The sequence below is a fragment of the Sciurus carolinensis genome, chromosome 1 (genome assembly GCF_902686445.1).
Source record: "Sciurus carolinensis chromosome 1, mSciCar1.2, whole genome shotgun sequence".
Lineage (NCBI taxonomy): Eukaryota > Metazoa > Chordata > Mammalia > Rodentia > Sciuridae > Sciurus > Sciurus carolinensis.
Genome location: NC_062213.1, coordinates 183,192,916 through 183,208,102, shown reverse-complemented (window position 1 = coordinate 183,208,102; position 15,187 = coordinate 183,192,916). Strand labels below are relative to the sequence as shown.

The window sequence follows — 15,187 nt, the reverse complement described above, 5'->3', positions numbered from 1 at the left end:
AGTTGGTGAGGCTAACCTCACATTTGTGTTCCTCCTGCCTCAGCCTCCCAAGCTGTGTGATGGCAGGTATGTGCCACCACACCCAGCCAGACCTATTTTAAAATTAAGAAAATCGTAGCTGAATAACTTGCCAAGGGTCTCTCGTGTCACAGAAGTGAATGGATCTCACATAGATCTGTTTGATACAACCCTCCCTTCATTTCTACTGCAACTCAAGGCCCTGTGCAGAATCACAGGCCTGTGCCAACAAGGGAAAGCAGGTCCTCCCAGCCCCTCATGCCCCAAGGCTCTGCTACGCCAGCATATGGTCAGGATCATTAACAGTGCAGAGGAAGCAAGTGTGGAGACTGTGTAAGTGGCATAAGAAGCATCTAATGAGGTCTCAGCATTTGATTCTTCCCATTATTTTTCCCCATAGCAAAAGTGTGCTAGCCTCTGACTAGCTGGGTTTAGCCCTGAGGAAAAGGAGATGGTGATTAAAGAAAAGGTATTCACTCTGGTTTACACAACTTCTCTTTTGCAAAGCAAGAAGCTGTGAATTAAATGGAGAGTATTTAGACTGGGTAAGCAACATGCTTTTCAAATTGTGTGTTTGAGTTTATACTCAAAGAAAATGCCTTTCTGTTTTCTTTGAAAGAGTCAGAGTGTTTCAGGAGAAATAAGGGCAGTGTTTGAAAGTCTTCCCTTCCCAATTAAGCATGAGGTGCAGGCTTTCTCACACACTTCCTCCTGACACACAGATTTCTAGAATTGGGAGGTCCCTCCTCTTACTTGAGCACTGCTGGTTTCCCTGTCAAAGGACTGAGGTAAGGACAGCAATAGTGACAGGACTCTGGGCTTTACACAGAGCAGGCTTAGTCTCCATTGCTCAGTTGGCAACACCAAGATCTTCTCAAGCCATTTCAGCGCCTTCTTCCTTCTCTCAGAGGTTGTCAGTCTTCCCAACCCTTCACCAGTCAAAGCTGAGCTTCCTGGCCCTCAGGCAAAACAGCTGCTCTCTTCTCCAACCTGACCCCTCCCACCCTAAGCCTGGGAAGGAATAAATTGTTTTCTGTGTATTAATCACCTGCAAGCAGATGGAAACCAATTGGAAGACCATTCTGGGCAATGTTTGGCCAGGAGTGTTAAAGAATCATTTCATTCCTAGGGTTTTTCAAACTTCAAGAAATCAATTTAGGACATGGCTGGCATTTTTAGAAATAAAATCTAGAAGAAAACAAAAAAGTATGAGTGTACAGCATCATGATTCAAAACACACACACATACATACAAGAAAAGTTCCACAAGGTAGTACTTACCCTTCTTACAGCAGGTTATTTGTTTACAGTTGTGAAGTCCTAAGTCTATGCTATGGTCATGGAAACTGAGCTGGGCTTTATGAGGTGTAAAAGGGAAAGGAAATTAGGGAGCTAGTTGGGAGAGGAGTGTGAGATGCCTATTATGTCAAACCAAACAACTGGGCTTTATTCTATAAGCAATGAAAAACCAAAAGAAAGTTTTAAGAGAACTGAAGTAATAGATGGTCAACTACTATTTTAGTGAGATGAGAAACAACTGGAGAGAGAAGAGATTAAACAGAGTGAAGGTAGGTTGTTAATGTATTTAAGAATTGATGGAGTGGGGCTGAGGCTGCAGCTCAGTGGAGAGCACTTGCCTCGCACTTGTGAGGTACTGGGTTGGATCCACGGCATCACAAAAATAAATGAATTAATGAATATATTATGTCCATCTACAACTAAAAAAAAAAAAAATCAATTGGTGGGGGATGAGCCAGAATAGTGGGGTTGGAGACTTGAAATCTGAAAAAGTCTGATGTTAATACTGATGTTGATGTTGGTTTCTTAGTTTTAACAAATGTACCATGGTTATGTAAAATGCTAACAGAAACCAGATGGGAAGGGGTTAAGGACTATTATCTTTGCAACTTTCTTGTGAAACCAAAATGATTCCCAAATAAAAGTTTATTAAACATAAATAATGCCTATACTTCTAGCTTGGGCACCTGGGAGACAGGTAACTAATTTTCTAAGATGGAACAATGTAGAGGATGTTTGGATGGGGGCAGATGGTAAAGCTCAGCTTCAGACATGTTGAGTTTGATGTCTCTGACATTAGAGGGTGATGGTTAGGAATGAGTTGATTTGGAACTCAGCAGGGAGAACTGACCCACTGAGGTGGGTTTGCTGGCTTGCCTGAGACTGCCCTAAGGACATTAACATCGAAGGAAGAGAAAGTTTCATTCCTGGTGAGGTCTGGATGTCCATTCAGTGATGTTTGAGGCTGACCCAGTTGTGGTAATGTGAATCATCTCCCCAGCCCCAACCCCTGCTTTATTTGATAATTAGTTTTCTTATGGTATAAAGCACTACTACTGGTATATTAAAAAGTATATTAAGACACCTAAACCTGTTATTAACTCAATACTGTTCATATGATCTCTCTTTAAAAAAACAAAAATCTATACCTGGGATAAAGTGAGACTTAGTTTCAAAGTGTGGCTCCCCATCAGTGACTGAAAATGTTAGAAATTTAAAACCTCAGGCTCCCAAACAAGCGTAAACTGTGGGAGTAGGACCCAGTGATCTGTTTCACAAGCCCTAAAAACGGTTAGGATGCACACTGAAGTTTGAGAGCCAAAGCCCCAAAGAATTCAACCCAGTGGTTTTCTATCATGACAGATGATAAAAATGACTTGGAAAACTTCTTAAAAATTTTTATGTCTAGGGCTAGGGTTGTAGTTCAGAGATAAAGCGTTTGCCTTGCACGTGTGAGGAACTAGGTTCAGTCCTTGGCACCACAAAAAAACAAGTAAAATAAAGATATTGTGTCCATCCACAACTAAAAACAAAATTAAAAAAAAAATTCTTATTCTAAACCCCAAAGTTACTTAGAATCTAGGGGTACAGCCTAATCTGTACACTAAGAAAGGAAACACTCTAGGTGATTCAGATACAAGCATCTGGTTAGGAACCACTGTTTAGGGGATAGGAGTGTAGCTCAGTTGTAGAGTGTTGCCTAGCAAGTGTAAGGCCTTGGATTTGATCCCCAGTTACACACACACACACACACACAAAGAAACCACTGTTTAGTGGTTCCATTAGCATATATGTATGTTATTCCCAAAAGGCTAGTTTGGGGTAAAGCAGCTATCTGGTTAACTGCCCAAGGTATACCAATTTAAAGGAATATTATGTAACTTTCAACAAGAATTTAAGATAGATCTAGATATACTGACAGAAAACAATCTCTAGGGCTGGGGATATAGCTCAGTTGGTAGAGTGCCTGCCTTGCAAGCATAAGGCCCTGGGTTCAATCCTCAGCACCGCAAAAAAAAAAAAAAAAAAAAAAAAAAGTGTTAAATGAAATAAGCAATACATAGAACATTTGAAATACTTTTTAAAGGGGGTGTGTGTCTGTATGTCTACATGTATGTGTGTGTATGTATACTTTACACAGGAATAGAATCTCTCTTTAAAAAAAACAATTGTAACTGAAATTTTCTCTGGGAAGATAAGCAGATGATCAGATTTTAAGGATGGGAGGAAACATTTCTTATTATGTGTTTTTGTATTATTTGCATAATTTGCTAAATGCATGTAATACCTTCCTAAATTAATTTAAATACTTTAAGCTTAAGGGCAAAAAGAACCACTGTTCTAGAGAGAATGGAATATTAGCAAGCAAGATATATGAAAGAGCAAGATAGAAAAGAATTTGGGCAGTGAAACAGAATGTGGGGGCTGTCAGCTGCTAAGGGCACTTAGAGCATTAACAAAGAGAAAGGGGCATGAGGAAGGACAGTCCTGGCAAAAAACATAATCCTCTGTCCAGTTCTTTTCCGAAGTGATGTTAGATAAACTGAGAGTCAAGACAGAAAGGTCAATTTACCCATATTCAGTTTTATTCAGAATTAACCATCTATCATGAGTGCACATCCAAAGAGTAGAAAAAAATTAAAGGTTCCTGTCAAAAAAAGTTCCCTGGTAAGTGGGAAGGAGGGTATGATGTTAGGAGTCATGTTTAGGGAAGGAAATGTTATCCAGGTCATGGATGCCATTTTTGTCAATGATTCGAACACTGAAGGTTGGCAGATTCAAGATGAAGCGCTTCTGGAGCTGCAGAGAGATGTAAAGGAAACCAATTAACAAACATTTATTAGGCACTAAGTATGTGGAAGGCTCTCTTTCAGGTATGGTGGATATATGCAGATAAAAATTCCTACTTTTGTGGGAATATCCCCCCAGATATTCTACTGGGGGCAACTGGCACTAGGGCACACAGGAATGCCCAAACAGTAGCTGGAGGCCAACTCAAGTGTGACATGGGAGATGCAGCTGGAGACCTGTCTCTGGTCAGTTAGCTGATGAAAGAAAGAGATAATCCAATGTTCTTATCCCCGTTGTCCTAAGAAAAGTCCTAAACCAAAGCAGTGCACTCCTAGGTCTCAAAGGTTTGCACTAGTCATCTACCCTCATCAGAAGGACCAGGCAAGTGTGAGTGAACTTGAGTGTGCAGTTGCCAGAGTGGTGAGAAGGGTATCAACAGAACAGTTCTTGGACAAACCCTGCTTCTGTCTCCTCCAGTCCAGGTTGAGGCTGTTCCAAAGCAGCTGTGAAGTATATATACAGAAATCACACTCATCCAGTTGGGAGATTACTGAGGAACATAGGTTTGAAATCTTTTCTTCCTGGACATCTCACTTCCAGCCTCCAGAGAGAACACACCAGGCTTTCCAGCGGTTCCCTCAGAAGCCTACCCTGAAAATGTCCACCTCCTCAGGCTTAACCCTCCCTCCCTTCATGTTTCCATTTCTTCTGCAGCTGAGGACTTTAGGCAGCAACAGCTCGTTCCATTTCCAGAGTCCTCTCTGGCTAATGACTCTTATGGTCAGAATCAAGCTCCAAGGTCAAGAAAAGGTGAAAATAAGGAAATAAGGGTTTCAAAAAGGATTCTTTTTAGAATCCACAGGGATTAAAATCTCAAAAGAGCATTTGATATTCCAGTGGCTTCTTCCCAGCAGCCCCTTGCAACATTTGGGACTAATATGGTCTCTTAGCTGAATGGTTAAGAAAAGTACATGAAATTTAAAAAGTACATGAGTTTATTCTCAGTGTCTGCTTTGGAAAGGGGATTTACAAAGAAGAGGAAGAAGGGAGAGGGTACTGTGGACAGGACCATGTAACAGGCAAACTGACAATACTGCCAAGCCTCCAAACCTGCTCCCATCCTGCTACTCTCACTAAATTCATCCTTAGGCCACAAGAAGAGTAAGAGAATGAAGAAGCCTAATGGAACTCTTTTGCCACCTTACCCTACATTCACACCTAAAGCCTGAGACTCTCAGTAGTAGTACTGGAAGGGGGCGGGTACAGGTTCTTGTCTCACCAACCAAAGGCTACTCTCCCCTTCTGTCTAAAGCTTCCCAGTTGCTTTCTGTGAACTCCTCAATGCTCTGGAAGGGTTTGTCTCCAGATTACAAGGGTTCATGCACAGTTAAGGGAGTAGAATAGGGCAATATCAGGTGGCACAAGAACAGAGCAAGTATCAAGTCTAGGGCAAAAATTTTTATAGCAGGTATGGATAGTATGGTACCAAACATCACCTGTAGCAAAATTACCTGGGACTGTCCATTAAAAAATAGATTCTCCCTCTCTATCTAAGGACAATGGAATCAAAATCAGAGGCTGGGACAGAAGCATAGTAAGAAACCTACCTACTTCTTTCCTTTCTTTTTGTGGTACAGGGGATTGAACCCAGGGATGCTCTGACCGACAAGTCCAGTCCTTTTAATTTTTTTTATTTTGAGACAAGGTCTCGCTAAGTTGCCACGCCTGGCCTGGAACTTGTGCTCTTTCTGCCTCAGTCTTGCCAGTGATTGGGGAAGCTGCAGTAGAAGGATCACAAGGCCATATAGTACTATGCCCAGCAGTAACCTGCTTTTTTAATAAGTTCCCCAGATGATTCTTATACACACTGAATTTTGAGAACCAATGGTCTGTATGAACCAGAAAGAAAAGTAATTACATTGTAAAACTGACATTGATGAGAAGGTGACCCATGAAAGAAAAATAAACTTGCTACTCACACCAAACTGGCGGTAACTTCACATCTGGTCAGTAGGTATTTATTACACCTTCTGGCAAGGCCCAGAACAAAAGCAACCAAGGAATGGGTATGATATTGGCAAACCAAGACACAAAACATTCCTTTCAGGATCCTTTCAGGAGCTACTCACCTCCTCCAGACATTTTCTAAGAAGCTCCACTGCCCTCTCACGTGAGATAGCTGAAAGAGAACACACACGCCAAACACTCAAGGTGCTGTCATTATGTCCAACTCTCAGAGGCTTTTGATGAAGTTTCAATCTTCTTTAGGTATAAGTGCCAGACAAACAGAAAAGGCAAAAAAACACTTAGCCTTCTAAGCCTGCAACAAACTTATTCCATATGCAATTGAGGGTGCCCAGACTCAGTGCTCCAGCAGCCACAAGCCATTGCAAATTGATTTGCTACAGAGAAGGGTAAGCATGACGGAATTCTGCCTCCCCTGGCCAGGACCCGCCTCTGAAGAAGTCCAGCAGCCTGCCTCTCTTTTTCATAACCCACCCCCTCCACCCTCCTTTAGTCTAGGGCTTAAATCAATTCCATCTGCCCCAGCCAGCTGCAAATCAGGGAAAGGGAGGACAGGGCCAGAGTTTTAGCCCTACTTTCTCAGTGGGGTCTCAGTTTAACAATGGGATGAGAATTCGTAGGATGGGACTGAGATGCTCCTAAAATAGGATGCAAAGGAACTGTCTATGGGCATGGCAAACTGTGTTGACATATTACACAGTTAGGCTTCAGGGGTGGTTGGTGGTTATTTCGGTAGGCGAATCAGCTGTATTACTGACAGATGCCAAATCAAGAGACAGTCACCAGGAGGCCAGGCTAATTCTTTTCAGGATGTGGCCTAGAGCTCTAGTAGGGCTGAGGTTGAACAAGAGGACAGCACCAAAAAGGAATGAACATGCCAGATTCTTATGACACGGAGAGGGAAGAACAGAATATAAGGAGAGAAGTAATTATCTGTGCTATATCTTTAGCCTGTAAAAACTAGGAATTCCAAGTGCCATGGCTGAAGCTGAGGTTGAGACTGAGGTCAGAAGATAGAACTTAGCACAAAAGCATCCCTGGGTCTGAGGTTCTGCCAACTAACAGTGTACTGACAAGTAAATGGACAGTTTTTTCTTGCAGAAGAGAGCAGCAATCAGGGGCTAAGAATGAAGGGAAAGGTCCAAGTCATTGACCTTAAAAAGCTTTGATGTTTAAACAAAGAAACCCTCAGTTGTCATGCTAAGGACCTGTTCATCTTCACAAGTTCAAAACAATGCACAAACTACTTGGTTTACTCACTCATTCTCTATAGCTGAAGTGTCAATGGGCATCCAGGCAGAGCAAAATGAGTGCAAAAACTTAATTCATGTAATTGAAGAACTACAGAACCTAATAAAAATGTTTTACTCACTATGACACCTACTCCAGAGCCCCCTTTAAAATAAACCAAAACCCAAAATAAACCAAAATAAACTGTTCTAGAGATATGCAGTATCTCATTTTAGCTGACAAAATAAGTCTTTTATCAACAAGCTTTGTAAAGATCCTACTGACCCGTGAAAACAGTTTCCAGAGGGGATCCACCCTTTATTCTGGACTCAGCCACCCAACTCCAAGGTGGACACACTGGGAAGTAGCTGAGCAAAGGGCTCTGCTACTGCTCCTTTCCTGCAGTGCTGGAACCTACTTGGTGTATAGTATCGGTCCAGGATACTGAGAGTCAGGAAGGCACCGTAACCATGGGCTGCAAAAGGGGCCTTGGCCAAGGCAGCCAGGTAGTCCATGTAGTAGAGTGCTGGCCCCTCATGTTCATCATAGCCAGCCAGGAGGAGGTTCACATGATATGGGGTCTGCAAAGGAAAGAAATGGCAAAGTGATGATTAAAGCAGAACACCAACATCCCTTCCCAAGGCAAATGGTAGTACTCTGACCCTTGATGAATAAGAAATTTAGCAGCAACTGAGTAAATCACAATAAAGTAAAAACATAGAGCAATCTAGAAGACTGGAGTGTGGTCAGAGGTGAAGGGAGGTCAACTTGGTTTCTTTGAACATTTGGAGCACTTTTGATATATGAAAAAGCTGCTTGGTTCTTAAAGCCTATGGATAAGAACCTGACATGAAAGCACTTCAAAGGCAAAGCATGGGTGGCCTTGTGTCATTCCTAATTTTTGAAACCAACAAACAATAATTCTGAGTGTCAGGCCACAGACTAAAGAAAATAGCTCTAATCATATCATCCCAAAACAAATAAGCTCATAAGCCCAGGAGTTCAAGGTCAGAATGGCAACATGAAGTTGCATCTCAAAACAAAATCTAAGCTCCATCTGGGTATCTGGGACCAAAATCGAAGTGATAAATAATTATTGAGATGGAAGGAGAGTATGTCTCAAGTATTTAAATCAAATCACTAGACTTCTTAAAAAAATATATTTTTAGTTGTAAATGGACACAATACCTTTATTTATTTTTATGTGGTGCTGAGGATAAAACCCAGGGCTTCATATGTGTGAGGCAAGTGCTCCACCAATGAGCTCTGACCCCAGTCCCTGAAATCACTAGACTTTTAATGAAGATAGCAGTAATGGAAGTTCACAAACACAAAGAAACATGGTGGTGCCAGAACGATAGCTTTAGGTAAATGCTAATTTTTTTTTTTTTTTAATATAACAAGGTTCTCCTAAAATAGATAAAACCTATTGTTCATCAATGAGACTAACTTGGATTAATAAATGTCTTTTCTTTGTATTATCTGCAAGCCTAAAAACACAAATTATAGAGAAACTGAACTAAGTATGTCTTGCTTTTTATCTCCAAATGGATAATTATTTTTCTGTTCACCAACTGGACCATTCACCATGTTAAATTCAGTCTGTCCATGTCCCCAGCCATCAGTGGTGGAACTCCCATTTTATACGGCTTCCCTTTTGACTGCAAGATGTGTTTCTGCTCTTGCATTTGCTTCAGTGAGAAGTGAACAAGTCTTACCCGTGGTTATGTGCCCATCCCTATACTTAATGTATGTATTCTATTAACTGTGCATATACCCTATTATGGAACATGAAGTAAGTATAGCTAATGATTTTTTAAAGTGACATGTCATATTCTTTCAACACTGATTAATATGGGCACTTAGTAACCAGAAGAAATTCATGTTAAAAGAACACATGAAAGTATTATTGTTTACTTAGAATTGTTCTCCCAAACTAGCTGTGCTAACTAGGAAGAGTTCCTAAAAATCTCTTGAAGATTACAGAGGAGCCCTAACCTACAAACAAGTTTCTGCCTTGGGGACGAGATGGTGGACAGTCTTGGAGGAAAAGGAACTAACCAGCAGTGGTCAAGACTTCTGAAGAAATTATTATCTGCCTATCACATTTCCCAACGAGTAATGTGCTGCATTCTGTCAAGCTTTGGACTTATCCGTCACGCCTGGGACAACCTTCTCAGTAAGTCTCACCTTAACCCCCACTATGAGCTTCTGCTTTCTTATGTGTAAAAGTGAGTTAATTAATCCTCCCCTTTCTATCTTCTAGGGAGTATTTTGAGAAAAAAACAATAGAGGTGAAACATCCCAAACTCTGGAAGAAAAGACACTTACCTAAATTCCTAGTGCATTAGCTACATACTAGCCACCTTTTGATAACTTGCCACAGTAAACAACAAACTGTTTAAATTAGCTAAAGATAAAAATATATTTAATAGCAATTTTTTAAAAGTGGGAAAATACCATTTCAAAATCTGAATACACTGCTGTTCTTACAGTTAAAACTAGAATTGGAGAGAGAGAGAGAGAATAGCAAATGATTCTAACTAATTTCTCTTCCCACAGAAAATTAATAATACAGTTTCTTACTCATCACAAAATAAATTAATCTTTTTTGCTAAGAGAATAACTCTACCCTTCTCCACTCACTGGCCAGAACCACCCAATGATTAACCAAAAAAATCTTACCAAGTTTCAATGTTATATTAGGGATCCACTCAGATTCCCAAAGAGTCCTTAACCAGCAGAACCCAGATGTTTGTTTCTAATGAGGCTCTTGCCTATATTCTAAGATTAAATAGTATTTAGAACAATTGATGTTACTTAAAAGCCACTGCCAGAGATTTTACATAAAAACCTATGTCAGCTGGGTGTAGTGGCGCACACTTGTAATTCCAGCGGCTTGGGAGGCTGAGGCAGGAGGATTGTGAGTTCAAAGCCAGCCTTAGCAACTTAGTGAGGCCCTAAGCAATTCAGAGACCCTTCTCTAAATAAAATATGAAAAAAAAAAAAAAAAGGGATGGCAACGTGACGTAGTGGTAAGCATCCCTGGGTTCAATCCTGGTACCAAATAAACAAAATCCTATGACAAAAGATTTTCATAAGCAAACTACATTGCTTAACTGGTCTATATAATCATTTATTTACGCTTGAGCATCTGATACACATACTCACCAAAGTTGGTATTCAGAAGCTACAATTTGTGGTATAAAAGATAACTCACAAATACTGTGCGACTTCAAATTACCAACTTTTGCATGTGTGAGATGCTTAAGCATAAATAAATGGTGTTATCCAGACTAATTAAATCAATACATCTGTGTAACAACTTGCAGTTTCTGAAATTCTCTGACAATGCTCCATCAAAGATCTCTGGCTCACAGTAGTTTTTTAAAATTCCAAATAAAATCTTATGTACTGTCATTCTCTCACTCTAAGAACTGTGGCATTCAAAGTGACAAAGCCCCATAGTTATACATTTCATAACTGCTATCTTTCTTCAGATTTTGAATTTAGTAGTGTTTTCCTGGAACAAGATAAATTCTAAGGAGTTCAATTTTGTGCTATAATTACAGCATACACATGTGTGACTGCTTGTGGTGTGCTCAAGAAAAAAACAAAATATAGATAAAACAACCCACCTACTCAAATATTTATGCCAATTATAAACCTTAAGAAGGCAGGACTATGTCTGGCTTGTTCAATGATATTCAAGTATATAACATATGCTCAATAAATATTTGTTGAATGAATAATAAAAAACATACCAGAAAGCATTACACATGTGGCTAATGCCTAATATCACAAGAAGAACACTAAACCAATGTAAAAAAAGTGATAGGTCCTGTATCTGAGAACCAATCCAAGTTTAAGTCAACTGCTAGCATCTCTACGAATTCATACATTTGTTTCTTTTAGCTTAGCTCTGGATCCTTCTTTCTACCTCTCTTTAGACACAGGTTGTTATAGAAAGAAAAATTTAGGATGCAGGTCCAGCATTCAGAACCACCCAAAGAGATCAACAGCATGAATATCTCAGGAAGAAATAGCTAGGCCTGACTTTAAATTTTGGCTCTATTACCATGTGTGACTTAAGTCCCTTAACCTCTCTGAATATTACTATTCTCATCTAAAATAAGATAATGCAGTGAGGATTCAGAGATAATGCATATAAATGACAATAAGCATGGTACCTAAAACATAGTAAAGGATTATAAATGGTAAATGTTACTACTAGGGAAATATAATAATCTGTGAAATGTCCATGAAACAAAAATGCAAGTAATTTTGAGAAGTCAAATTATTCCTGGCACTGAGGTAGAAAATAAAATTCTTATATGGGGCCAGGTACGGTGTGCATTCCTGTATTCACAGCAGCTCAGGCGGAGAATTCCAAGTTCAAAGCCAGCCTCAGAAACTTAGTAAGGCCCTAAGCAACTCAGTGATACCCTATCTCAAAATAAAAAATTGAAAAGGGCTGCAGATGTAGTTCAGTGGTAAAGCACCCCTGGGTTTGATCCCCAGTGCCAAAACAAAAAACGACAAACGAACAAACAAACAAAAACAAAAAAAACATAAAAGGGCTGTAGCTCAGTGGTACAGCATCACTGGGTTCAAACCCCAGCCCCAGCATTGCAAAAAAGATGATGATGAAGACAAAGATGATGAAGAAGAGCCCAGTATACTGCCTAGTAAATGAAAGTTTCCTTTTCTCCCTTCCTGGGACTCTTTTCTGGGGCCATAAGTAACAATGCTCACTGTTACATGCATTCACAGAGACACTGAGATCATGCCTGCTTCATGGTCCACCCATCCTAGCCCCCCAGAATTTATTTGGGAAATAAATTAACATGTACCAAGTACCTTCGACATTTCCTTCCTTACAGATATATGTCCTGAATACTGAATATTACTTCTAGATACTTTTTCACCAGTTCTCTTCTTTCTCATTATGGTACTACATGTGAGAATTTGTCTAGTTATCTTGGAGAAATGCAAACACCAATAATGACACGACAGCTAGGAATCCTCTATCTTTGACAAAGTAATTTCCATTCTGCACATGATATAATCTAGCCTTTAATTGTCTCCACTATTCTAATTGCTTAGGCAGATAGTCTAGGTAATAAGACAAAGTTATGAGGTCCCCAAGGGGAAGAACTATATCTTACATGACTAGGCATCTTCCACAGCAAAGGCTAAGATTAAATATTATAGTTTTGAACTAACCTTAAATGTCCAAATGTCCATCCAGTAAATGAACCCAAACATTTAGTTATAGCACTTTTCCTCCCTTAACAAATACATGGTATAAGCTTATTTATAAGGAGCTTTAGGTCATATATATATGTATATATATATATATATATATTTTTTAACTCAGTCCTTTATTTTTATTTTAAGACAGGGTCTTGCTAAGTTGCTTATCACCTTGCTAAGTTGCTAAGGCTGACTTTGATCTTGCAATCCTCCTGCCTCAGACTCCCAAGCCACTGGGATTATAGGCATGAACCACTGTGCCTGGCAAGCTTTAGGTTACTTTGAGATTTCTTCAAGGATAATACAAATATCCACCATTATAGGGTGTGGTAAAGTTTAAATAAAATACATGGGAAGGGCTCAAATAGGCTATTATCACCACTACCACTTTTCAGATTCGACTCCATTTTTTTTAAACATTCGTGTAATCATACATGTACACAGAGTAATGATGTCTCATAATCATTAAAAGATTTGATGATAATAAGACCAAGAACATACTATCACAGAGAAAGCTTTTTATAGTTTCAAAAGGGAAAAAATTGAAGTCAGGGGTATTAGCCAATAAGCACATCTTCTATGTATACACGTCCTTCTGGAATTGAAATGGACTTACATATCTCTGGTTTTGGAGAAACCAATAAGTCAACCTTGTAGAAAAACAGAATGAAACAGTGGTTATTAGAAACTGGGAAGAGAAGTGGGGACAGAAAAAAATTCAATATGGGGCATCAAAAACAGTGTACAGGAATTATTCCTGGTTCTTCTTTTAGCATACTAGGGTAACTACAGTGCAAAACAACCTGTAATATATTTCAAAACAACAACAAGAGTATGAAATTCCCAACTTAAAAATAATTAAGTTTATTTATTATTAATTAGATGGAAACACTTATTACCATGATTTGATATTCACTGTACACATGTCGAATGATTGTAACATACCAAATAAAATGTACAAATTTAAAATACTAAAAATTTAAATTATAACTATAAAAGTTATCTCTAGGCCTCTGAGTCCTGTTGAAATAACCACAGTTCCACTTTGGACTCTTGTGCACTTGGGGGTAGGGAGTGTACATCTCACACACAGAAACTTCCTTTAAGTTAGATGGAGCATTTCCCTCCCTCCCACTCTTGTTCATAAAACTCCTTGTATAGTCCCTCTATCAAGAAAAAGAAACACTGGTGATTAAGAAAAGCGTGAAATTCCATAAATTTTACAGCTAAAGAGAACAGTTGTGACAAATACACTGAAACAACAAAATCAGCGACTAAAATCTGGGCGGTGACAAGCAGCGGTGTGACATCTGGCGGAAGCCAAAGTCACAGCAAGGGGGAGAGAGGTGGGCGTGAGGAAGCATCCTGCCGAGCGTGGACACAGAAAAGGAGAGGAACTGACAGTCTTCCTTTGGAGCCAGGCCAGCCTTTGCCACCTCTAATTGACTAGGATGACACAGCTATGAGTGAGGTGCCTTGAAGAGGGGTGCAGTTTCTTTTGTGGTGTGCTGTGTCTTGGAATGCTAAGCAGTATGGGAGGCATACTTCCATTCCTGGTGGGTCAGTAACATGGAAGGAGATACAGACCACCAATGGGACAGACACGTGTGCCCAGAGATGAGTGTTTTTTAATAGACTCCTACATACCCTAAACAGATAAGGGACTTTGAAAGGAACAGTGTGTAAGCTATTTCTTTTATTTTTCTTCAGTGCTAGGGATTGAACCTGGGCCTCTTACAGCCCAGTAAGCTATACCGCCAGCTGAGGTATACCTCACCACCACTGAGCTATACCTCCAGCCCCATGCCCGTTAATTCTTTAGTCCCCTGATTGTCAAAGCTGCTTAATATTCCATCTTTGGCACTGAAAGTATTTCATAAAAATATAATTTAGAGTTAGAAGGGATCTATGAGTTCAACTAGCATCCAGTGTCCCTTTTACACATGTAAGGACTAATGTTCAAAGAGGCGACAGTGACTTGCCCTAGATCACACAGGTAATTAGCATCAGAATAAGGACCAGAATTCAGGCTTCCCAACTGCAAGTCTTTTCCAGGAAACCATGCTGCCTACACAAAATGGAAATCAGTATAAAAATATGATTCAATATGTAAATGTCAGTTGCACACTCAAATATTTCAGAATGTACTATTTTAATGCCAGTCTATTGTCCTCTCTTTCATTTGTCAAGATGTATACAATCAATATTATTTTAAGTTTTAAAAAGGCAGACTTAAGTCACAATTATGACTCCTAAAACTATGCTACATATAAGTTACTAGTCTATAAATACCTGTCATAATAGATAGCCAACATCTTAACTGCTTTGTAAATGCCCACATTTTAACTTCATTAATAATCTAGTGGCCTTAACCACTGAACCATATCCACAGTCCATTTTTTAAAAAAAAAATTTTTAGTTGTAGCTGGACAAGATATCTTTATTTCTTTTTATGTGGTGCTGAGAATCTAACCCAGTGCCTCACACATGCTAGGCAAGTGCTCTACCACTGAGCCACAATCCCAGCCCACGGCCTAAAGTTTTTTAATTATTTTTTTAGTTGTAGATGA

At 39.6% G+C, this 15,187-nt stretch overlaps 1 protein-coding gene across 1 annotated transcript in view; it reads right to left on the bottom strand.

Moving 5' to 3' along the window:
• Positions 1-3,879: 3,879 nt before the first annotated feature.
• Positions 3,880-15,187, bottom strand: part of Psmb2 (proteasome 20S subunit beta 2) — a 32,437-nt gene continuing 21,129 nt past the window's right edge. The window contains exons 4-6 of the mRNA XM_047521529.1: positions 7,780-7,942; positions 6,236-6,285; positions 3,880-4,115 (exon numbers count right to left, since the gene is read on the bottom strand). Coding sequence (XP_047377485.1) covers positions 4,008-4,115; positions 6,236-6,285; positions 7,780-7,942 — 321 coding nt within the window. The 3' untranslated portion in view covers positions 3,880-4,007. The remainder of the gene's footprint in view (positions 4,116-6,235; positions 6,286-7,779; positions 7,943-15,187) is intronic.